Source organism: Rhyacophila brunnea, unplaced genomic scaffold (assembly GCF_057557595.1).
Source record: "Rhyacophila brunnea isolate RB1 unplaced genomic scaffold, BYU_Rbru_1.0 scaffold_5, whole genome shotgun sequence".
NCBI lineage: Eukaryota > Metazoa > Arthropoda > Insecta > Trichoptera > Rhyacophilidae > Rhyacophila > Rhyacophila brunnea.
In genome coordinates this window covers 4,360,645-4,387,485 of record NW_028233170.1, presented here as the reverse complement: position 1 = coordinate 4,387,485, position 26,841 = coordinate 4,360,645, and the positions used below count along the sequence as shown (strand labels likewise).

The window sequence follows — 26,841 nt, the reverse complement described above, 5'->3', positions numbered from 1 at the left end:
GTCAAGATTACGTCATACGTCGAACAACTGCTCTCGGTTTATGCATTGACGCTCATTTGATGTTGGTGTGTGTAGAACACTCGCGCATATAGCCTATCGGAATTCTATTTATTATCACTATTCTGTGATTTTTCATTCTCTGTTTGTCTTGTGTTTCATGACCTAACCATCGTTAAGTCGTAAACCGAACCTGGATTCATAGTATTGGTCCATGACAACTGTTTTCACATTTCTATCTTATTAACATGATCTGTCGTTTTAAAATATGATTGGTTATTTATTATCTATTCGCTCAAGATATTCAGTTCATATATTTTTAAAAAAATCAAACCATGAATTCAACGTACCCACTAATTGCTAATGTACAACCGGACGTCCATGTGGATCTCCGAATGAACCGTCATTGTTTAGGTTTATACTAATATGACCAATCACATAGAACGACTTAAATTTAAATCAATTCGTCAGGTTAATGCAGAACTATTCTAACCCACATTTGAAATATTCTAGAAGTTCATTGAAACAACTTACTGAAATTATTTGTTTGAATACAATTTTATTTTTATGGATAGGTAGGTACGCATCATAATTTAGTAGAATTATTGATGAAAATTTGTGCATTTGTGTATATAAATAATAAATAACTGAAGTAGGCTGTTTCAAAAAACTCATCTGTAAAATATTTCCAATGTGAGTTGGAATGGTTGTGCATTCAGCTGACGTTGTGTATAAAAAATGCGTACGTAAGAAGGTAACCAAGAAAGAGGTCAACAACAGGCCGCCATTTTCAATTAATTTTATCATTAAAAAATGGTTTGATAAAACTTTTACCAATTCGTAAAATTACAATTCAAGTAATTAAATATTATTAATTAATAATACCAAACCCACGATGGTCGAGCGGCTTAAGCATCGGCTATAACGTGGGTCCCGGGTTCGAATTCTGGAACTGGCAAATTCACATATTGTTTTTCAATTTGTGTTTGAGTCAGAATATGGACCTAATAAGTTGGGCAAGACGTGGCTAACATCCATTTATCGTAAAAACAAATCTGTTAACACAAACCTCCACTCCGTAGAGGGCGATATGATTTTATTAGGATCGGACATGGTCTAAAACTTTAATAATACTGTCAATTTTGTTCATTTATGATCGTTTGCGCACGTCAACATAATATAATTGTTACATATTATCTATTAATTGAGTTAGCATTTACTTGGTAGAATTCCATTTTACAAGAAATGAAAATATAATTAATATTAAATTCTACAGGTTTTTAAAAAGGTTTTGTCGATAGCTATTTCGGTTGTAACACCATTATCAAGACTATATAAGTAAATATATAAATAGATAGTCTTGATAATGGTGTTACAACCGAAATAGCTATCGACAAAACCTGTAGAATTTAATATTAATTATATTTTCATTTCTTGTCACATATTATGTACATATGTAGTCAGTTTGATGGATATTATATTTGCTTAGTGTGTCACCAAACTGACACACGAATTACCTTTTATCCAACATATATTATTTCACTCCCTTTACTTTGTTTCAGATTGACTAATACATTGTACTTCTTGGAAATGATTCCGATTGTTCATTGTGTTTGTGTTATATTGGATTAATCTTGTCGAATTTCGTTGGTTTTCGTATAGCAATTTAACCGACGCGCGTTCGCATCGGAGAAGATAAATTAGTCATTTATGTTCTTTAGCGACGAAGGCTTCCGCGAAAGCTATTTCGCGAATGACGCAAATCTCGCGCTGCGTAGCTCGAAGACGACGTAGACAGCCAAACCGTAGACGTTACAATTACAGCATAAATACTTGACGTAGAGGTTCAGTGAACAGCTGTTTATTACAGCATAACATAGATACGGTATATCTAATTTATACATATAATCTGACAATTTATGATGATACTACTTTGTGGTGTTATCAATCTTCTATGAAATACATAAATAAAACGTAGACAGGCACAACACAGTCTGATTCTTATTATTGACTATCCCACAGTGGCGAAGGGTGGAGGTAGGCTGCTAATATCAACCATAAATAGTGCACGATAAACTTTATCAGTCATCCGTATTTATTTTCATTGAAATAAGACTGCAATTTGCAGACGGTGTTAGTTAGTTTTTAAAATTCAATTAAGCCCCGCAAAGCCAAGCCATATTTGATAATATAGTCGCAAAATACTCGTCTATCTACAAAATATCTAAAATTATGCAATTAAATCATACATAAATTTGGATATTTTATTGATATAGTTTCGTTTAGACATGTCTTAAAGAATTAAAAACAATTAACCAATAATATGTGTGCACAAGTTTGTGTTATCGCCCAAAATATACCAAAACTAATAATTGTGGTTTAGCTTAGGCAGGGTTTAATTGATTTTTAAAAACTAACCAATACCATATGTAAATTGTAGTCTTAGTTCAATAAAAACAAACACGTATGACTAACAAAGTTTAATGTGCACTATTTATGGTTGATATTAGCAGCCTACATCCACCCTTCGTTACTGCAGTATCCCATGTATCTAATTGTTATTACCTCTTGTTGTAATTGTTTATATGGGTCTAGTTCTATATATAATATAGTACTGCTGATATGCATCATGTTAAAATTTATGTTTAGTCGTCTGCAATCTGTATGTAATCGTAAGTGCACTGCAATCGGATGAAGCACTCGTAAATACGGTGATCGCAGCCAGTGCCAACTCGCTTGCCAAGTCTACATTTAAAATCGGATATGTCGTGTTCATTTTTCGCTATTTATTTGTCCGTGTACTAACTTCTCATCTAGATGCATTAATATATTCTGGTCCTTGATTAGGTCATGCCATATCATGATCACGAAATTTGCATATATTCGTAATTATAATGTGGGATATAAAACGTGCTTCCTGTTCACGATTATTACACATCATACATTGCGTTTGCTGCTGTAAAGCTGGGATTCAACTGTTGTTTATTTTTGCTTATCTGCTGTGTTTTGTACGTGAAAGACTGTAATGATGATTTTGAAGTAAATTTCGACATCGGACGGCCCTCGTAATCCAGTGCGTAAGGCCTTTCATCCTGGGGCTCCGGGTTGGATTCCCGATAAAATCATAATATATTTACACAATACATATGTGATTTTCTCAAGGCCTTCGTGTCTACTTATAACCTTGCCAATTATAGTTTGGCTACTGATGTTATAACGGTGATCCGGGGAACTACGGATTGCCCCGCAGTTTTTGGTATAATCCTCCCCGATATAGTCCGTAACACTGCATACAGTGATATATAATCATTGCCAAAATATGATAGTTTTAGTTTACTTTCATAACTGCTTCCTCTAGCTCTAGACTACTATCATTGGGCCCATAGAGGTATTAAATAAAAAGAGGGGCAAGGAATTGTTTTTCTCATATAACCGAATGAAACAAGCCAGCAATAGCCGACAAATTACCAGAAATAGCAACGCGATAAAAAAAAATGCAGGGCGTCACGGAGGATTACTATGGTCTTTTAAACGTCTTTTAAATGTTATCGTGGAAGTTTTGCCACAAATTGACTACCAGCCTGCCACATCATACTTTTATAATATAACGTGGCCGCTTCACCATACATACTTTCATATAACCTGCCGTCCCTAGATTGGACCTTTTGGCAAGTTGTAGTGTTAAAAAAATAATGAGAAAAGAATCTTCGTCGTGGCGTCGTAGTTGAAGGTTGCGACCCGAATAATTTGAAATTTTCTAGCAGACGCAGGATGTATGTCAGTATAAAGCTTGTGTCGCTCTTGGTTTGATCTGTTCATTTGGAGAAGCACTTCTTTGTCCTCTTCGACACTTAAGCTAGCCAAATATCATGGTTTTTTTTTACCAAGCATCGTTCAAAAAAATCTTAGAGTGAGGTGTAACAGCGTTAACAAATCGAGGATAGCCTCGCTTGTCTTCTCTCTTGGTCTCGTTATTCATTGAATTTTTATTCTCGGTTGTTCCTTAGTGGCCGAGAATCGTGGCCATTGTGCAAATTAGTCATCTTTTCACTAACCAACCAGATCTCACAGAATGAGTCTCAGACATTCAAATTTTAAATAATACTGTTCACAATATTTATTGTTGTGTTGATTTCCAATCGTGATAAAACATGTCATCGCATTTTCCCGAAATTTGTGTTTCAATGTATATTATAAATAACCAATTTATGATTCCGCTGACTTTTATCAATCAATAAGTTTATTATTTGGGTCCATGGCTGAAGTAAATGGCTAGAATTAAGATACCTTCCCGCTATACAGATGGATGCTTATCTCGACTTCATCATATTTGATATTGTAGGTAAATCAAATCGTATGAATTATGAAGCGCACTGATTATATTTATATCGGACAGTCAAGCAATGAATCTTATATGAAATGATATCTAATGCACCGGTGCGTAAATCTGTAATGTATTCGCAGAAGACGTTGGTAATTAGAGATAAAAATGTTTCTCCGAAGGACGTAATTATTAAACACTGATGCAAAGTGGAATATTAAACAGATTCTCTCAACCACTAAGTATAGAATGATATACTCAATGATGACATATTATTAAGGGGTGGGTATTTAATGTAAAACGAAATAAATTTTAATTTATTATAAGTTTTGTAATTTATTTTCGATAAAGATCTGTTTTAGCGACTCGGGTTTTGTATTAGTAGTAGCATGGAAATTAACTTAATTGTTAGCTATTATGGGAATCTCATTACCATTAGGTAGGTATATCAGTTTGAAAGTAATTTTTCTTTAGGTACCTTACATTCTTTTTTTATTGCTATGGCTATCGATGATTGACTGATGAAATTAGATTGTAACTATCATCTTAGTATTCTTAGTAAACCACCGTGAACCATGGAAAAGCTAGGCGATTGCCACACTATTTGGGTCGCGATTCTCAGTCATGAGGTTTCGACGAACGCGAAGATATTTTGATGAACTCTTATATCTTAGACACACAGATAAAAATGCTCCCAAATAATTAAAAATAATATTCAATTACAATGTTAATTCATTCTGACAGAAAACAAAAAACAAACTTTCACATTTATTAATAACTTTCGTCATTGATGGTGTAGTAAAATAATATAATATGTTTTATTACGACGTTTAAGCCGCGCGGCCATTGTGACTGTCAAATAGCGTCGTGGGTCCCAGGTTCGAATCCCGGGTCTGGCAAATATGTATACATATTGTTTTTTCAATTTGTGTATGAGTCAGAGAATGGACCTAATACGTTGAGCAAGTGGCTGACATCCAATTCTCGTAAAAACAAAAAATCTGTTAATACAAACCTCCACTCTGTGGAGCGGTCTATATGATCTTATTAGGATTGGACATGGTCGGGGAAAAAAATGTTTTATATTTTTGCATACCGATGGCATAATACCGTAAAATTTTATATATTAATGGTATTTTTCTACGATTTCAATATATTATGTTGTATTTAGGATAAACTTTTCTTTAATTACATTTTTTTAAATTTACACAGATTACCGATACATTTTTTTGTCTAACTTAGTGTAAAAATTTATCTTAAAATCCCGGAATTCAAATATCTTCAAATCTCGGAATCCTGAATTAAGAAATCGAGCAATATCCGGGGACTGCAAACCCCATTTTTGTCCATTCCTATGATGTAATATGTATACCTACTTATGATTATGTAATATCCACCAAGGATGAAAACTAAAGTAGGTGGAACATCTTCAATATTAAATTTGATGAAATTCTTAAGTCAGTTTTTTTATTATTTTCAGCACCAGCCCGAGCCAACTTCAGGAAGTCACCCTCGATGTAGACTTCAATGCCCTCAGTAAGTATTTTTTCGTCTCAATAAATGAGATCACACCATTAACATTCACTGCAAACAATCTGTTTTTATTCAAGCACTTACATATTGTGTGGTCATAGATCCTAAGTAAACGAATGCGATTCAGATTCAGTATTAATAGCGATTTCAGGACGATTTTTAAACAAAAATTCATATTTTCATAATTGGCGGCATTATTTAAAAAATAAAACACTTCCGGTACTTATTTGCGAATTTACTGTCGTTTGCGATTGTATAATATTGATTGTTCATCGAGTCAAACTTTAGCTATTGCAATAAAACAGAGGTCGCGTACATCATCAGTATCACTATATTATGGGTGCAAGTCCTATTTCGGATTTGTCAATAATTAAATTAATTTTAATTGAAAGTATATAATTTAACCAGATTTTTTTTATATGGCACGAAGCACAAGTATTTCGGTATTTATTCTTTAAAACGTATAGAAAAAATGGAAGTACCTATCTATCAATAAATATAGGTATAAAAATGTATTTAAATATTACATTTTAGTTATAGTTAGATGTTATATAGGAAATGTATCTAAGTACCTTAATGATATTCGGTTATATGTATTATATGCAGGTGATAAATTATAGAACAGCTGTTAATGTTTACAAATACACTGCAAACATTAAATTCGTTTTCGAAAAAGCTAGCGATTATACCGTTATTTCGGTATGGATAAATCCTGGTATACCGGTTTTGAAATACCGGTATTGCGATCCCCAATTAGGCTCATACACTGATTACAAACATGTATTGAAAAACATTGTGTGAATTTTGCCAGACCCAGGATTTGAACCCGGGAAACATGACGTTATAAGCCGAAACGTTACCGCTCAATAAGAGAAGTACAGGTTGAAGTGAATTTTAAATGTAAACACACCATAAATACGCCATCGTCATAGATTTGCTCATTTCAGTAGTGTCGACCAAATATTATTATAAAGTATATTATATGTAATTATAAAGTCTATTCAATTCAGAATTAATGAAAATCGTTTGACTTTGTAAATAATCAAAAAAACTACCCGTGGCTCACTGAACACCGCTGGTACCCGAATTTGAAAACCTATGGTCTAGTTTCCGCTGATAAAGAAAATCCAACGTCAGTTGTCTACATTCAAATCAATTTACTTGCCATTTGTTTGGTTTCCCGATATATCTGTGTTGAGTGGAGTTAAAATAAATATCTACATATTATTGAAAAGAATTTTCGCGGCGTAGACTGTAATGTTCATACCTACTTGACGTTGCCAAATTTATAATTAATATTATGTAGAGTCTACAGAAAAAAAGTATGTCGGTAGATGTACGTTCGACATTTTTATGTAATATGTGAGTGTGTTTATTTGTTTACACCCCGCATAAAAAGCAATCTACTAGCTGTCTGTATTTACTTCATTGGAAATTAGAAAATAATTTGCATATGTAATTGAATTGGAACGCTTTTCTAATTTGCCCCCATGAATGACACCGCAGCTGTTGAACATAATTCCATAATACCTATTGTCTTTTTATCAATATTATTATATAGCTCAATAATCGGGATTGAAAATTAAACCCACAAATTCAAAGAAATTGTAAATGGATTTTTATAAATTTATCTTTGTTTCACCGTTTTAGCAAAACCATCTATGTGCACTTTCTCAAATTGTGCAGGAGAAGGATAAAACTGAATAAAAAAATAATGTTACATTTAAACATTAAAATTATGAAGAATGCTTTATTATAATCAGAAAATGGTCTAAGATTATTATTTTGTTTACAAAAATCTTTTATGTTTAATACAAAAATAATAAAAATACAGTTTGTGATGTCACATAAGTTGTTTTGACCGTTTTGTAAATACACATAGTTTAATTTATTCATCAAAATGTGAATAATAATAAATTCATGAAAAACTGTTACATAAATAATAGTTGAAATATACATAGTGCGTTAGTGATAAATTGCAATATCATTTTATTAATTATTAATGCAATAGTGAGATGATATTATATTTATAAGTTCGTTTACTTTCTATTAGCAGGTTTAAATGTTAGGTTATCGTAGAAATAGTGATGATCTTTCTCTATTACACTTTTTAATTCCTGAAGATGTATGTATTTCGACTGCGATATTGGCAATGATTCATTATATATATTACAAAGGCAGTCAAACGGTTGCACTGATAAAGTTGAGTTTGTAAAAGATTGTTCCATCTGGTAGATACTGTAACATTTTAATATCATATACAACAGGATCTCCGATTCGTTTTCCTGGTCTGATTGAACTTAATCCAGATTTAATCTTATCCATAATTCTTAAAAATTTAAAATCAATGACATTAATTTTATAAGGTTGTTTTGGTCTTGCTAGCCGCATACGTGCTATATAATCAGATGGTGAATAAATATTGGAGGCTTAAAATACTTTTCTTAGGTGGCATGTGCACTATCGGCCTCTATCATGGTGTGGCCTTTTTCCAGAAAAAGCTGTTGAATCTCGATGTTTTTTCTCTCTAAAGATATAACTTAGAGCAGTAGCGAATAATTTATTTCGGTTTTGATATCCACACCCATCCGATATTAGAATTATTTCATTGTATTGTCCTGCTTTCGATGAGATGAGACAAATTCATTAGAAGATACATTATGAAGAATGTATATGGTGAAATTGTGTAGTTGCAGCTTTTGTTTATAATACATTTGTGCCTGTGTTTTGGACATAGCAGCACACTTTGGAGATCCATTGTGATTACTAACCGTCCAGTAATACTTCTGGTACTCCCCTTCATTTCATTTTTGGTCTTCTAGCATCTTTTTTTTTTTTTAATAATGTGGCTATTGTATTTCATTTCTGAAACATTCTTCATTTTATAACTACAGCAGATGGCAGTGATGGCACACTGATCTTTACGTGGTTGGTGGATACTGATTTTTTGGTGGTAAATATACTGGAGTATATTCTGCTGCTTTATGACCATTTTCCAGAGACCATTTTTTATATTCATCATGCATTTGTATTTTGGATCGGAAACACGATTCCACATACACCCTGGAGGTATTTTCTCTGCAATGATGGCTGGGAACTTTGGAATTAGATCCAACCATAATGTAACATTTTTCCACAAATCTCTCCGTTTTGATTTTTGGTTGCACTACCAATTATTTATCTTCAGTCAGATTCTTATTACCTGTCATTGTTGCTTTCAATTGGCCACTGTCATCGAGACGTTTGTAGTTGTTTATCCAACTTTTAAATTAATTCTCGCCTATACCCTATTGACCATGTAGGCATCTTCCAGAAATTATTGAATATTTCCTGTCTCTCTTTTTGAGAAAGCATCTTTCAAACCGTCGTGCAAGACCATAATGCATAGCATATAACATAGAAACAAACAATGTGTAGCCAAACTGTAAAAAAACATTACACTCTCGATATCAAAATACCATCTATATGTTACTATAATATACACATAGTTGTTTTTGTGAACCGTGGTTTTTGAACCTTACACATAGCTGTTTTTTATTTTTTGAAATAACTTCGGAGCGAGTTTACCCAACACATAGATCATTTTACTGGCCTATAGAGAAAAAAATAAGGAATGACTTGGTATTTAAAAGTCATTTTTGATAAAAGTGACACATAGATGGTTTTGCTAAAACGGTGACGTTATAATTTTGTCAGGAGAAATGTGAAAAATAAATATGATGGATACAATCAGTGGCGGCTCAACGACTTTCTAACTAGGTGGTTGGGTTTAACCATTAATTATTAAATATACATAACTACCTACTTTCTCAGATTATACATTATGTACCAAGCTACTTATAATAATATGATTATCTGAGTCGTTACTTAATCACATCTAAAAAGCCTGCTTTAAAATATTAATTTAATTAATAAATGAACACATTTTGAAAATAGCCGATATTCTGGATTATTTGTTAGGTTGGGTTAGTTTAGGTTAGGTTAGGTTAGATTAGGTTTTCATTCTTGAAAATCATGAATTTTGCCAAAATTGGCTATGACAATTAGCGCGGTTCCCCCCTGGCTTCCCCATAACCGACTTGTACCGATTTTTTTTCAATCGGTCATATTGTGAGTCGTTCGGAGGACTATTCCAAGTATTAAAAATCATAGTACAGACCTGGGGGAGCTACAGTAGAAAACTACCCAATCAAGACTCGCAACTAGACAGAATCTGACATTCGAATGACGTTTTCAAAGTTCGTAGTTCCATTTTTGACCGTTCTTTAGATAAGTTCGTAGGACTGTATGTACATTCTATATAACTTTTAGAGCGCTCCACTTGTGTCGTGAAATTAAATTGCATTTTGCTCTCCTGTTTTATTTGTTCATAAAAACCTTAGAGAGAAATGCTCCTAATGTAAAATAGTTATAGCATTTGATAGCACTAAATAACTACCTCTGACATCTTACTAACGTTGCGGTTGTCTGGGAAAAATGTCCAGCTGATTTACAGCCTGGAAACATACTAACCCGAGCTTGTCAAAGTGACTTGAATCTGCTTTGACACATTTTTTTACCTGGAAAAATTGACCAAATGACAAATTTACAGGGCACGTTTGACGTATCAATTTTTGTCTCGCACTAAAAGTTACAAAATTCGTTTATAAAATTACTCATAGATGTAGATCAATGGGAGAAATGTGTCAAAACTAAGTAAGAGGTGATTTTAAACATATTTGTTTATAAAATTTGATTTTTGTAGAACCAGAATGCTTCTTTTCATTGTTGCATTATTATTATTTAATAATTAATTACATTAGAGCTGAATGTTTTATATCTTGAATATGTGTATTATAATGTGATCTACTATTAAAAACAAAGCAAAATGTTTTATTTGTTTCTTACGATGGTGTTTACTATGGACTACCTAATTAACTACATTATTGTCGCACAAGTAAAATTGACCAAGTGAAGTGACTATTTTTTCTATCTCATAAAGTAAATAAATTTCTTATGTTCTGAAAATGAAAATTCAATTGTCTATTACATATAAAAAAATTAAATGTTAAGGGGGACATGCTCGTCGAACGTCAAAATTGAGTTTTTATTGTATTTTCAAACCATGATCCTGGACACTCCTTAAACGTTGTAGATAATCTATTTATTTAATTTTGAAGCCTTATTATCCTTTATAGTTATTTTAAACATTTGATGACTGCATAAAGTATTTTTGTTACATAAAATAGTATTCTTTTAAACCTCTCGCTCTAATGTTTTAGAATATAGTCATATTTCGGTACATAACTGTGCAGTGGTGTTAAGATTTTTTACATTTATTAATTTTTAATCGCATTTATAAAACCATTAGTATAATTTATTACGAGATAATTTTTGTAAAATATTCACGATAAAAAAATATATTGATAATCTCTGTGATCCCAAATTTGACAAGAATTAGGCATTTTATTATTCAAAAAATCGGCAAGATTAACACATTTGAAGATGATTCTAAAGATACTTATTATAAGCTATGTCTTTGACCATTCAAATGTAATAAAGATCTTATGAATAATGATTGCTTTATAATAATTATTGACCTAAGAATAAGGTAGTGTTTTTTTGAAATACGCCATTTCTTTTGTCATTCCCCAGTGGTTAAGCTACAATATACGGCCGTAGCCATAAATTGACAAACTATAACCCTTAATGTAAATTTTTACGTACTGGAACCATTTAAGTACATAAACACAAAAATGGCTCTACTGTAAAATCTTGTTTTAGCGGTTGTTCACTTTTAGTTGTATGACAACGATATATCAATGACAACAAATAAAAATAGTGGATTTGGCAAAAAAACAGCCGCACGCGCATAAGAGCCGCATCAATTATTTTTAACTTTTCAGTATAGAATACCGAGGCAACTTGTTTACCACCGTTGTTTGTATTGAATGGTTTTCCCGCGTGGAGTATAATTAGAAATTATAAATATTTTCATTTTTAAGCTGCCCACAAATCATATTATATATTTAAGCAGATAGAATGCTACTCGAACCTACGTCAAATGTAGGTATACCGCGCTGCGCTGGAAATTTCAATTTTCTTTGCCAAAACTATTTCCGTGGTGGTAAGCCATTTCTCACTAATCGGTATTGCCAATGAAGTAATGCGATGCGATTTCGAAATATTACGAGTATGTCCAGACGATGTGCAGACGTCTAAATGGACTGTGTGGTAATACTTATCTTACTTTTCCAACTATAACTCACTGCAGATCGGTTCTCACTCCTGCACACCCGGTGGCTAAGTTTAGTAAATCCAAATCGAAGTTAAATATGCTATCGTAAATTCTACATAACTCTTTTCGATAACCTGTAAATGAATTATTGTACTCAAATTGACTATTATTAGTCATTCACTCATTACTATAAGTTTTTTTGTGACCGGACAAAACAGAACATGACAAAACAAAACATGACAAAACAGAACAGCCAGGGGGAAAATGAAACATTAATTTTTGTGGAATCTATTTATTAGGTACCTAATTAAATTTTAAATTAAATACATATACTTATATACATTTAATATTTAAAAAAAAAAACAATTTTAAGTGATATCATCAAGGTATAATACATACTTTCATTTTTTTTACAATACCGTTATTTTGAAAATAATGCATTTTTTTATATATAGAGTATATAAAATTGTATATTGTAATCACTGCATGTTGGCCATTCGGCGTAAATACCTCATTTTATATGTTTGATTTTAATAATCATGCACAACTATTGCAAACACAAATATTAAAATTCCGTTTTTTATCTCTGCAGAATTATTAAACTGATAATTTCGTTGTACCTAGTCACCCAACCATTTTGAACATAAAATTGTATTGATTAAGATGAGATATCCTAAGCTTGCCGGCAACACCGAGATGAGTTTATTTGAGGCTTTCTAGCGATTAGTAATGCAGAAATTAGATATATAATTTGATTTATTATGGCGTATTGAAAATCTGTGCTATTAAAAATATCAACATACTAGAGATAGGACAATTTCAATATTAAATTTATATTTTTCCTGAAAGGTCATAGTTATATTTATCGTTGTTCTGTTTTGTCATGTTCTGTTTTGTTTGGTCATGTTTTGTTTTGTCGTGTTCTGTTTTGTCACGGAACCGTTTTTTTTATTTGAATTAATGATACCTATGAGATAATGAGTAGAGCAAATATTGAAAAAATGAACTCGTATGTCCGTGGAGTGAAATCCAATAGTGTGAATAAAATGCTGAATAAAGGTTACTCATGTTTTATCTGTTGCGTGAAAACTGCCCGTTACTCTTTTAATCCTCACTACCTCAATTATTTTTTTAATGTCGTATGCAAATCTACAACATAATAATATACCCTAAAAGTTAAATTTAATCACATGACTACGAGATTTTTTGAAAAGTAATCTATAAGTAGAGTTGCTACTTCACAACTTTGCACTCTAGCTCTAGGATGAAAATGATGAAGGTAACTACCTAATATATTATATTTATTTTCTTATTACTACATAAGTATTATATCAATACAAGTTAATATCATTTGATCTAATTGTATGCGAGGTAATCAGGCAAAGAGGCGTGTCATTGTAGTAAAAAGTGCAAAGATAATATAATATAACGTATAAGTACTCTAGGTATAATAAATTTAAAAAATATTAACAAAATAAAGATCTAAATTATTCAGTTATTTTTCTTCTTTTTCGTAAATGCATAATAAATGCTGTAAATGGGTATCTAAAACTTGTGCATTTTCATTTATATTTTATATAGTTAATTCATTTCCAGTACGCTATGTATAATATTATTATAGTCTTCATTGATATCGGCAATCCGTTGAGATGATTCAAGAGCATGGCCCCCACAAGAGGGGGGCTGACAGGACTCTAGCCTGAGGGCCCGGGCTCAGGGGGGCCCGGCGTGGCGGGTTGCCCAGATAAGTGATCTAAACACACATCACACATTTGCTTTAATATTAAAATAGTCTACTGCGGCGATATTTGCTTTCGATAATATTAATATTTTAAAATATGTGATTGTACAATGCAATTTTAGAATATGTCGATATTCGACAACTCCATTATTCTATCAGATGTAGATATTCAAAAATACACTGAATACCTACCCTTAACTTTTCGAACACCATTTGGAAAACGCTATTGTACAGCGTCACACTGGCTTTAACCTTAGCGATTGGTAAGGGGGCCCGTTTCAGGATGTGGGGGCCATGTTCAAGAGACAACTGTTGAAGAATCCTGTGCAGTATAGGAACTGCTCATAAAGACCACGATCCTCAGTATTGTTACAATTTTCATCAAATTAATAACGTGATAACTACACTTTGACACGTAATATTTTTTAACTCAATTTTTGATACGGGCTGGTTGCGGGGGTTAGATGGATAGGCCACGGCTTGTGATGCCTTGATGAGGATATGGGGGAAGTTCAATGCCAATCATTAAAGCGCTGGATGTGGCCATTAAATTGCTGTCGATTGAAGAGCATGACCGCATTGATTGTTGTCTGGTGTACCAATGTACTTGAACCCAATTAGTTTGTCCAGTAGTCTGGTTACACATTTTTGTATACCCACGTAGACTTTTTAAAAGTCGCACTCGGCCTCTGAATTTTTGCTCTAATTAACGCAAAATAGGACGGTCTTTGATGTGAAAATAACTGCAATAAATGCAAGGTTGAAATTATTCACACAGCTAACGACTGGAATACCCATTTATATACTTAATACCTATCAGATATTATTGAAGGTTTTTGTAGATTCGTATTTAATTTTACTGATCTTTTAAAAGATTCTTAAAGTTTTTATCCTCAACCCCTTCTACAAGACGGGTTATTTGGTGACCCAGTGGTAGTGTAAGGTGTGCTTCGTATGTCAGCAACACGAAAACTTCTTTCGACGGCGCATTTCTGCGACCTTACAGCTTACGCCATGAAAATAATCGCTGCTAGTGAACAATTTACTATAAGAAAGCGGATATTGTAAAAAAAATTGAAATTTTAAACAGCTGACTCTACCCTAATATCTTGTTGGCGGTCACTGGATACTTAATTTCTTTGGTTATTCGACTGTTACATAAATAATCTATTCTCTAACCATCCTCTTTCCCATGGGCACTTTGATTAAACTATGTCTCAGTAAACGTAGTCAAAGCACACTCGAGTGCGTGGCGACCTCAACTTGGGTATCTTCTCCCGAGACATTACCAGGCGTATAAAACTAATAATGGTTCACATCCCAAGATAAGGCCTCATGATACGCTCTATTAAGACCGGATTTGGTGCGGGACGAGTTGGTTTTCGTCTTTGTGTTGTTGAATGTCTTTGCAGTCTATGTTATCATCTCATATTATCAGCTCATCTTTATTATAACTAATATAATATATTTATATGTTTTAATATATCGAATAGGCTCAACTTTCCATTGTCACATCTGTGCTTTCAGGTGTATGGTTCGTATCACGATATCCCGATATATAGTATTACTAGTATTTCGTAATATGTATGTATCGAGTAATAGTCAGAATTTGGTAGGTTGGCCATACGTACACACCCTGGTCAAACACAGCAAGTTGTACAAAGGGTTTTATGATCTGTAATCATACCTTATTTTTCACTTGAACATTGTCACATCGTCTATCTATCTAATATTACATAACATTGTTAGTTTAAATTGACTTCGTGTTTACCGGTATTTTCCGAGACCCCCCGAACGGACGCGCGACCCCTCGTTTAAACGTCACCACTTTGGATCACTGGATCAGTCAGCCGGCTTGTCGGGCATATTTGGTTCGGCGTGACATGTGTTTTGCGCGAATTTTATCGCATACATTAGACGCAATTAGACATGACCAAATGACAACAACTACGAACGGCTGTTGCATTTACATAACTTTTGCTGTGATTTAGTCAAGTTTGTTTAGGAGCCATATAATTTTATGCACCTACGTAGTATTTATAGCAAATCACAGTGGCGGGCGAAGACTGGTATTTTTTTGCATCGTAAAGGAACCTCTGGCCAAGTCAAGGACGTAGGTAGCGGATTGGGCGGAATTACACTTAGACTTTAGAGTCATTGTCATATTATATTATGAAGAATACTCAAATGAAGACACACAATTTCTCGGGGAAGCGATATGAGTCTAGATATGTATTCCTAATCCACGAAACTAAATTAGTATGTGCCATATAACAACTAGTGTAGATAAAATGATGCGCTGCAAAATTAGATCGGTAAAAGAGTCACACTTGCACAAAAATCTACTACGGTTTAGTTTTGAGACAGTCCAAGTCAAGACACCTCAAAGAAAATCAAATAGATTCTTCAATCGTCTCAAAAATATAAGCTTGAAGACAACCGAGTAATTAGGTATTGTATATTATCCTGAGCTGGTTGGACGATGTAGAAAAAACACAGCATAGTTATTTGAGTCTTACCCAATTAGCGGTAGCCCAAGGGTAGTGGAGACGTTTCATGATGGCAGTTAAGACCAACATTTGGTTGTGGTGCCAATGATATCTATAAAATGCCATGGCCAATGTAAAATAAAATAGATTTTAAAGAAGGTGTTTTAATATACATATTACTGTAGGCATCCATAGCATTCACATTTTCAATTCATCTGTTAAAACAGATTAGAGACAATAGATTAAAATCTATTCTATAATAATGCCACAATTGAATGATTATATTATAATATATATGTAATTTATTCCTGCTCTGCGTGATACGGGCTTGGTCTCTGCAATTTTACAAAAGAACATTCATTGTTTATAAGTGCATATGAAATAAGTAGGTACCAGATAATCAGTTATGTTATGTCTATAAATAAGTTTATACGTACTGCACGTCAGCAGGCGACGGCGTTTTATTGGATACCCACAGCGCATAAATTGAAGTTCCGCCACTGCGATGCACATTTTGATGCGGAGATATCTAGACTAGGTGAGCGGAAGTGTGGTTTAGATTTTAGGTGCTCTTAAAATAAACCAAAAATATTCTTATATAAGGCTCAGCGTACCTCCACTGAATGTCAGGAGATGGGCACTGGCTACCAAGACATGGATGAAGTGGAAATCTATAATAGATAACCCCATATTGGCAAAGGTGAAACTCCTATACGAGCTCGTTGAAAGCAATACATACTATGAGAAAAGAAAGCTCCCACTACTGGTAGGAATCCTTAAAGCCACAGAAAGTTGGGAGGTATTAAATACAAAATGCCTAGGTATGTATTCGCTGAGGAGGCCAGTTGGTACCTACGACCTCAGCTCTGTTATCCAACTAGAGGTCAAAGGAATAGACAAACCAAAACGGAGCATAGTATCCGATAAAGCAAGAGAGCGTGTCGAAAAAATGCTGACAGAGAGGTACGCAGGATGGAGCCACCTTTATACAGATGGATCCAAAGATCAGAATAGAGCAGGAGCAGCTCTTGTGATACCAGAAGTAGGTATAAACAAGAGCTGGAAGCTAAACCCAGCGATACCAATAATGACGGCGGAACTCATCGCGATAAACGAAGCAATTAAATACACTTTAAGCGATGATTTCTCGGCGCAATCCGCTGTCATTTTAACAGACTCCAAAAGCGCTTTACAACATCTTGCCGCAGCAACTCGCTCACATAACAGTAAAACCATAGCATACCACATCCTTGACCAGATCGACGCCAAGAAAAATAGAGGAGGAGATCTATGCCTTCAATGGATCCCATCGCACATGGGCATTGAGGGAAATGAAAGGGCAGATGATCTGGCAAAGGAAGCCGGCCATTCAGGGGTACCACATCAGTGGATACCAGAAAACCTGGACTGGAATGAGGCTATAAAAAAAATGTGCCATAGTATGTGGATAGATTTTCACCATAGGGCATCATTAGAAAAGGGGAAATGGAGTAAGTCAATTCTACCATCACCACGAGAGGTGCCCTGGTTTGTAGAGTCTTCTTTGACGAGGAATGAGCTTAAGTTAATTCTGAGGCTAAGAACAGGGCACACCATGGGCAAAAGATTTGATGTCCTCATGGGAAGAAGCGAATCGCAGCTCTGCGATGAATGTCATGTTTTAGAGGACATTGTACATATAGCACTGCAATGCCCCAAATATGAAATTCACAGAGTACAGCTGCGAATTGCAGATATCTATGAGAATGTCGACGAATTGAAGGGTGTCCTGGCGGTGGGTAAGACGGAAGAGCTAGGCAAAATTGTAAAGTTATTTAACAGAATAGGAGTGAGGACCTGATCGACGGATCCCCTTCTAGAAGAGAAGAGGCGATATGACAGCGAGTCGCAGTCAAAGCCTCGGTAAAATCACAAAAAAAAAAAAAAAAAATTCTTATATAACACGCGTTGACAAAACGCAACATGGGGACGTTTTTGATGTGTATTTTTTCCCGATGTCAACAAACCTGCTGAATAATTCTCTGGTTCTATTTTCTACAGCGTCTGCATAGTGGATAGCATGTGGGAATTTGTTCGTCCGGACACCACGCTATCTGAACGGGTTGGTGTGCTTTTTTTCATAACCAAGAGTCACCTACTATTTTAGTTGTATTCAAGTAGATATCGTTTGTATAAGCAATAATTTTTGATTTCCTGAATCAAAATCCCAATAAATCTCAACTGATTATTATGACGAATATATAGTAAGACTTACTGGATGAATGTCTCTCCAATCTTATTCCACTTCTCGGTCTTGTGAAGTGTCACGTACTTTCGCCTTTGAACGTTTTTTACGTATTGGGTACCACTAGAGACTACATTATTTGTTACTACAGACTACATTATGTCCCGCCTTTAAGCAGACTTTCATTTTTAATTAAAAATTATCTGCAAATTCGTCGAACAGATTAGGTGTTTTATTGGATACCCACAGCGCATAAATTGAAGTTCCGCCACTGCGATGCACATTTTGATGCGGAGATATCTAGACTAGGTGAGCGGAAGTGTGGTTTAGATTTTAGGTGCTCTTAAAATAAACCAAAAATATTCTTATATAACACGCGTTGACAAAACGCAACATGGGGACGTTTTTGATGTGTATTTTTTCCCGATGTCAACAAACCTGCTGAATAATTCTCTGGTTCTATTTTCTACAGCGTCTGCATAGTGGATAGCATGTGGGAATTTGTTCGTCCGGACACCACGCTATCTGAACGGGTTGGTGTGCTTTTTTTCATAACCAAGAGTCACCTACTATTTTAGTTGTATTCAAGTAGATATCGTTTGTATAAGCAATAATTTTTGATTTCCTGAATCAAAATCCCAATAAATCTCAACTGATTATTATGACGAATATATAGTAAGACTTACTGGATGAATGTCTCTCCAATCTTATTCCACTTCTCGGTCTTGTGAAGTGTCACGTACTTTCGCCTTTGAACGTTTTTTACGTATTGGGTACCGCTAGAGACTACATTATTTGTTACTACAGACTACATTAAGTCCCGCCTTTAAGCAGACTTTCATTTTTAATTAAAAATTATCTGCAAATTCGTCGAACAGATTAGGTAATAAATCGAATTCCGATAGGCTATATCCCAATACACTCCATTTTGACGCAGGATTTGAATATTTGAATGCCTTATGGAAATGAACCACACATTATAGACGTGCAATAGTGTGTGTTGCACCCTTCAAATACACCAATATTAAATGAGCGTCAATGCATAAAACGAGAGCAGTTGTTAGAACGAAATACAAGCGTATTCTTTACTATCTCATATTCTTTCACACCCGAGATCGGTTGCCTGTTTCTCCACACCCGTTAGGTATTTCAGTTCCCATTATATCTGCTCCCCTGTATGAAACAGACAAATAACAAATAAATCTTAAATTGACATACACACCATCTACTGAGAATTAGACCATTTTCACGAAACATACTCTCAGACAGTGATGAATTTTGGTAGGTACGTGAAGGTATATGCGCTCACAGGTTTGGAGGCATCCTTGTGAAAATGTTGCTTGTGCGATAAACCGCCAATAGTTAGGCTGTCTCTCAGACCAATGCTCCGCAACCGGTGTGCCGCGAGACGATGCTAGGTGTGCCGCGGCGCATTGTGTCAAAAAATGCAAATAATTTTGTATATTATACAATACTTACTTAATGGCCAAATTTGCGTACCATGGCTGGTAATATATTCGAGCACCTGAATGAAGAGTGAAATTAATAAAAAAAAAAAATGCAAGGTCACAATGAAAATATATTGATATGCTTCACTACCATAGATATATTAAATAAATTCACTACCATTGAAAACAAGCAATGAATTTTGAGTCCGGCCCAAAAACTTATAACTTTGCTGCAAAAGAAATTTCATCATTACTTTCATACAATCAATACGCCTGGATTCGAAACCCTTCTGCAACCAATGCCGGAAATTCTACAGAAGCACTTTCCCTATAATTATATTCGTGAGAAATTTTGTTGAATTGAGGAACGACGTGACGCTTAACATGAATTTCTCCAATGTTCCATTGGCTATTTTCTGGATTTCGGTTAATAATGAATATCCTCAGATTTCCGACAAGGCTATCGCAGTTCAGTTCCCATTTTATACCACATATATCTATGTGAGCAACGTTTTTCAACTCAAGCTATAATAAAAAATGATAAGCAGTCAGTGGCAGATCAACCAGATAAGTGAGATAAACACAAATTACAAATCTTCTCCAATGGTTAAGAAAAGTCGCCTGCGGCGCTATATTACTAGGCTGATATTAATATTTTTAAATATGCGATTGGGGAGTGTTTATATTAATAAATACAAAAAATAGCTAAACATACAATGAATTCCATTAATTTTACCTCAAACACCATTTGAAAAACACTACTTACTTTAGAGTATCACACTGTCTTTAACCTTAGCGATAGGTAGGGGGGCCGCTTCAGCATGGGGGGTCCATGTTTTGATGCATAAATTGTTTTACCTGTGGTGTGCCGCGCAATTATGGGAATACCTTTGGTGTGCCATGGGTGAGAAAAGGTTGCGGAGCACTGTCTTAGACTATAGATGCATCGGCTGTCTGGGTTTTTTATGTTTCGATTATTTTTTTAAATTCGTGGAAAACCGCCACTGCTCTCAAAAGTTGTAATATTTGTATTCGTTCCTTCATTCGTAACGCCTTTTATAATGCCCCCACGGGACGTTACTGGCTCTTTATATATTATGCAGCATAGTTCCATTTGCGGTTTTTAGTGAACTATATTACGCGTACCATTCGTTGTTTGTGATCCTCTTATCCAATTATTCTGTTTTTGCGTTATGCTCAGTATTCACCTGTCCATAGCTGTGAAAACAAGATTCGGACTTGTTTTCATTCATGCCATTATCCAAATGATTTTCATCCATTTGCCAGATTTTAATGAATGTATTTTGATTATGATGCTTACCTTTTGTGGATGAAGTAAAAATGTTATTTTGTGCTTCTACGATATTTTTTTGCTACACAAACAGTGTTTGTTACCTATATATCGCTACGTTGGTTAAACGTATTATTATGTATATTGTATACCTACGTTTCGAGACATATTTGATTTGTCCCAACTGGCCCATTTTGCGCAGCTTCTGTCAAGTTATCAGGTTTCAAAACATGTTTCTTTTATTCCAAAGATTTTAAGTAGGTATCTATTCCTTCATATTCTTTTTGGCTTTGATGAGCATCCATTGTCGGGATATACATACCTATACTATACTTTACAGTGTTACACCAGTGTCCGTCTCTGGTTTTGGCTACTTCATCAATGCATTTGTTCAATATTTGGCGGCGTCTTGATAATTCATTTGTAGGTACATCCCAAATTCAGGCAGAGTCTGAGGCAGGATGGAGGTAGAGTCTGTATTCTATAAGCTGGCGTTCGCGTACGGAAAGCATTGTGCCATCGCGTTCGACTGTTGCAAGTTTTCAATGAGAGGGAATGCAGTGCTGAATGCTGAAGCGGGGGGGGGGGGGACCACACGCCAGTTTGTAGAAGAAAAACTCTTGGCTGTTGATCGGAATACGTCTGACCGACAAAGTTTAGTGTGCACTATTTTTGTCGGTTTGCAACAGCCTACCTCTGCCCTTCACCGCTACAGGGGGGGTTTCGGATCCTGACTCCCCATCTTTAATAATATTATATAATATACATATTAATACGAATAACATATTTCATCGTTTTGTGTTACTATTTGCTTCCACTGAATGACCGAACATGCACACCGTTCGATTGGGCTTTGCATACACAGGGACAAATATACAGATCACACACAATATTGGAAGACGCAGCCCTGAAACTGATAATGTTTATTGCGATTTCAACCATGTCGATGTTATCACAACATATTAAGCATTATACAATATCATCTGTACTGTGCCGTCTTGCTTCCATTTGACCCGATTGATACGTTGCTGTAAAAATTTAAAATTGATTCGATCGCCTCTCGGAATCATAGATATCTTCCGCCATTTAATAGCCCACTCCCACCGAAACGATAAATAATAAACGAAACAAAATAGAAGATAATATCCGGCGTGCCCACGCAATTCGTAATTTGATAATTCGATAAACAGAAGCGACCAAGTGATCTGGAGCAAACAAAGACTACTTGGCCGTAAGAGTTTATTTCATTTAATTAGCGCATTGTTTCGTCGGTAGGTAATAAAATAAGACTCTTTGTCTTTCTGTCCTGATTCCTGAGATCTCTGTCCTTGTGTTATTCGTTTGGTTGTCAGGGCGCAGTTTCCTTCATTAGTAGGTATGTGCATTAGTATGTATTCAGTAGTGATGAAACGATGTCGATGAATACCTTCAGAATACTGAGGTCGTTGTGACTTTCCAGCAGTTATGTTTATACATAGTTTCGAAACTTCAATAGGTAATAAATATACGCATATCGGCGGTAGTTTATCATATTTATGTATTGAGATATTATTATAATAATTGTTACAATAAATTAGCCGTCTCTAAACTGTCAAAACTGTCTATCTAACTCTTAAAGTTTACACAGGCAAGATAGGGGCTGTTAAAACATGGCACTTTTTGACAGTTTAAAGTCTATACTATGTTACAACATATATTTGCGAGCAATCCGTTTCGAGGATGCTGGACATAAAAACGAAGAAAAGGAACAGACTTTGTTGCAAAAATGACATGAGAGGTGAAGCCGCGCATTTCTGAACTGGTCTCTGAAAGGCAACAGCAGAAGTCACACTGATTTGCAGTAAATATTCATTATTATGTTTTTGTTTTGTGTGAAAATCATGTTTTAATGGTTTTTGTTCTTTGAACACAGTGATGTTGATGCACGGTTCATTTTGTGCACCAGTAAAATATATACATAAATGTTTTGAATTTGAAAAAAAATCATATTTTATTTTTCCAATTAAGAAGGGTTCGGTGAATGCGCATATGAAACTGGTGGGGGTCAGTACTTCCAACAAGGTTAAGAACCACTGGTCTATAGTGTTTCTCAAACTTGAAAAATAAACGCAACCCCTTTTCCCAACCCATACTCATTTTACCGGCGTACCCTACTGGTAATTCAGTCAAAAATACTATTGTACGAAACCAATACTACAGCTGCGTACTCTATTTGCTATGAAAATTCGATCAATATTAGTTTAGTAGTTTTTGAGTTGTAACGAAACAGTCATAATATGTATTTGTGTATACCTGTAGCGTGCGGTAACATCTGTGATGGGGGATGCTCTTCAAAATAAGTAGTTTTTATTTATCAAAACAGGTAGTAATACGGGAAGCAGATTATGTGCTTAACTTTACAGTCTACCTCCACCCTTCGCCATTGGTATATACATAGGTACCTACCTACATGCGTAAAGTAGATACTTTGTAAGATATTTATTATTATGTAGGTTGTGTATTTATTGTGCCTCATAATTTTGATCGTCCATACTGGGGGCATGGTAGCGTGCTCAGTACGTGTTATTGCTATTAAAGCTTCATACCCTATCTTATGGATATATTAAATTTTAGAATAGTTTAGGGATGCGCCTCGTTCACAGCATCTATGGACCGCACGCCACTGGTGTATGTATACCCGTCACGGAAATAGTCAAAACCCAAATATTATTTGATGTATGGCCACCGTATCTTTATCACAGATGTTCGTATATTATTATGGTTATGTTACAAGGTAATGCTCACTTAACTGCTTCGTAGGTATGGTTACCTGCTAATCTCCGCTAGAACGTGATGCATCAATGAATGTTAAATGTACCTTGAAATGATTGTTTTTAATAGAAACAATGATTTGGCTGAACGATTCTGGGATAACATTATTTAGGGGAGTGTCCTAACCTAACAAATCAATCCGTTGAACGACCATTAAAAGTTACCTCATCCTTCACATGCGATCTAATATTATATTTTCAAGGATAGTAATTACGATTATATAGTTTGAATATCTACTTACATACCATGTTAGTGTATACTTTGCGATCTCTGAGCGTAGTTTGATATGGAATCATATTTTTTCCGCAAGTAGCGATTTGAAATTTATTTTAAATATCAACTTATCCAAAATAAAATATACATTTCCATGTTTTGCTTATTTTGCTCCATCCCCCAACAAATCGGCCATCATCATGGTGATTATCACTTTTATGTCTGCTACCCGGAACAGTTCAGTGGAGTTGCATTCATATCGGCGACGAAGGGTGGAGGTAGGCTGTGGGGACTCGACATAAGTAGTGCACGTTAAAATATGTAGTAAGTTATACTTTTTTTTCATTGAACTAAGGATACAAATTGCAAATTGCATTGGATAGTTTTTATTAAACAATTAAACCCTGCCAAGACTAAATCATTATAGTAGAGGTAGGCTGTAGAGATCCAAAAAAATAAAGCACATTTTGTCAGTCATACTTATTTGTTTTCATTGAACTTAGAATGCAAAATCCAGATGGTTTTTAAAATTTGATTAAGGCTATACTTCAGTTGAGGCATGGTCTAAAAAGATCGTGGCTAGGCGATGCGCGTATTTTGCAAATGACGCGTGCCGAACGAAATATACTTTGTCATAAAAATCCAACATGCGTCCATTTAATGTTATGTTTATTGTTATATTACTAATAATAATAGTATATTCATTGACTTGTTTTCTTTTTTAAGTACATGCGTAAAGTTTTTCTGTCGTCTTTAAACGATTTAAGAATATTTTCATCCGACGCCATGACAAAACAAATCGACGTGCGGACACCTCGCTGTCTGTCTCCGATTGGCGACTAGTGAGAAATTTCGTCGCACCTACTCTTGAAAATTATTTGCCGTTTCACTGAAGTACGCTCTTAAGCCGTGCTTAAACCAAACTATAAAAGATAAAAATAGTCTTCTATCCATAAAATATATATTTTTTTATAATAATTACGAATTATAAAAAACATTACAGTTAGCAATGTATTATCAATGTGATACCTATTCTTTCCAAATTAATGTGACCAATACAAAAATACACGCACATAGAGTTTTGATAATAGAAATCGCTTCATTCTGAACTTTTTTAAATCACGAAAAAAGCGACGTCGCGTTTTTTCAGCCGGCAATAAAATTAGTAAAAGAACATTTTCATTTTAAACTAAAACAAGTGAATACAACAAAAATAACTGATCGAGGAAAATGCCTTCCATCTGGATTTTCTTCTTAATTTTTCGTAAAAGAGCACATTTTCGCTAAATTAGACGCTGGTGTTTTTAATTTGTAATCTCCCGAAGGTAAACAAAAATCAACTTTCGTCCGCAATGAATTATGTTTATAGAAAAAATACAAAGGATATAGGTAATAAATTGTCAGACATTAAACTTCATTGATCATATAATTTGATTGTACAATTTGTGAATATTATTGGAAATGATGTTGTCTTATATTGGAAACATGCTTTTTGTATTTAGTACTGATTACAATCGATTCGTTTGTTTAGTACGCGAATTTGTAATAATATACGAATTTGTAGTATACTCGTAGCTAAGAACGGAAAATTACTGCATATCTATATTATTATGCGCCATTTCACGTGCAATAAATTTTCTCAATTGACTCCATTGACTTATAACCAGTGCACTCACACATGCAACATCTCAATATTATAATGAACATGTCAGCAGCTGAGCAGGCATCAACAGCAGTCAGCAAGATATTAACCAAATTTGCCTTATCAAATTTTTTCAACCACATTACTTTCGGTAATTGTGCCGCAGAGGTGGACACGAGTTTTTATATTTTTTTTTTACGAAAGCAGTTTATTCCATGTAGACAATTATAATAAATACCCTTTTCTGTCGGGGCATCGGCTTTTCGATCCAATAATCGTTAATTGATAATTTTAAATTTTCATACATTTTGATACACCATTATCACAAACTAAGATTATATGAGGTAATATTAGGTTATATTAGGTTGGGGTAGATTAGGTTAGGTTAGATTTGGTTTGGTCTAAAAAGAAAGTTGTAAAATCTCATCTCCACCTCTGCGGCACATTTACCTTCATTTCTATTTACAAAATGCTGAAAATTGTATGAGCACTGCAGCGTTTCCAACATAGCGTTTTTCTTGCCAGATCATCTATCTTGCGAAAATCGCATCTAGCATATTATTACGGCGTTAAAATCTAGCGTATTCTGACACAGCAAACAGCCTAAAACTTGTCATAAAAGTACTAGAACATTACTTAAGATTTCCTTGAAAATTAATGTGATAACCAAATTTTGTACTTTCATTGAGTTGTATGTATTATTTAAGTATTTTTTTTGTGATTTGTGAATCAATAATTTTTTCTGCAATCTTTGTTCCTGTTAAACCAATGCTTATTTTATTTTCTTACCCTATCCGGCATATTTTTACGAATGATGTGTTTGGTAGCACTGATGAGCAGACTCAGATGTCTATGAGCAGGGTTGTTTATTTGTCATTTCTTTATTTTTCACATGCGGGCTGCGTCCACTTATA

The 26,841-nt window shown here is 34.5% G+C and overlaps 1 protein-coding gene across 3 annotated transcripts in view; it reads left to right on the top strand.

The window, feature by feature from the left end:
- The window catches only part of cnn (phosphodiesterase 4D interacting protein centrosomin), a 78,456-nt gene that overhangs the window by 34,983 nt on the left and 16,632 nt on the right, over positions 1 to 26,841 (top strand). For all 3 annotated transcript variants that reach the window (XM_085955942.1, XM_085955941.1, XM_085955943.1), the window contains exon 2: positions 5,799 to 5,854. In XM_085955942.1, the coding sequence (XP_085812068.1) occupies positions 5,799 to 5,854 (56 nt within the window). The remainder of the gene's footprint in view (positions 1 to 5,798; positions 5,855 to 26,841) is intronic.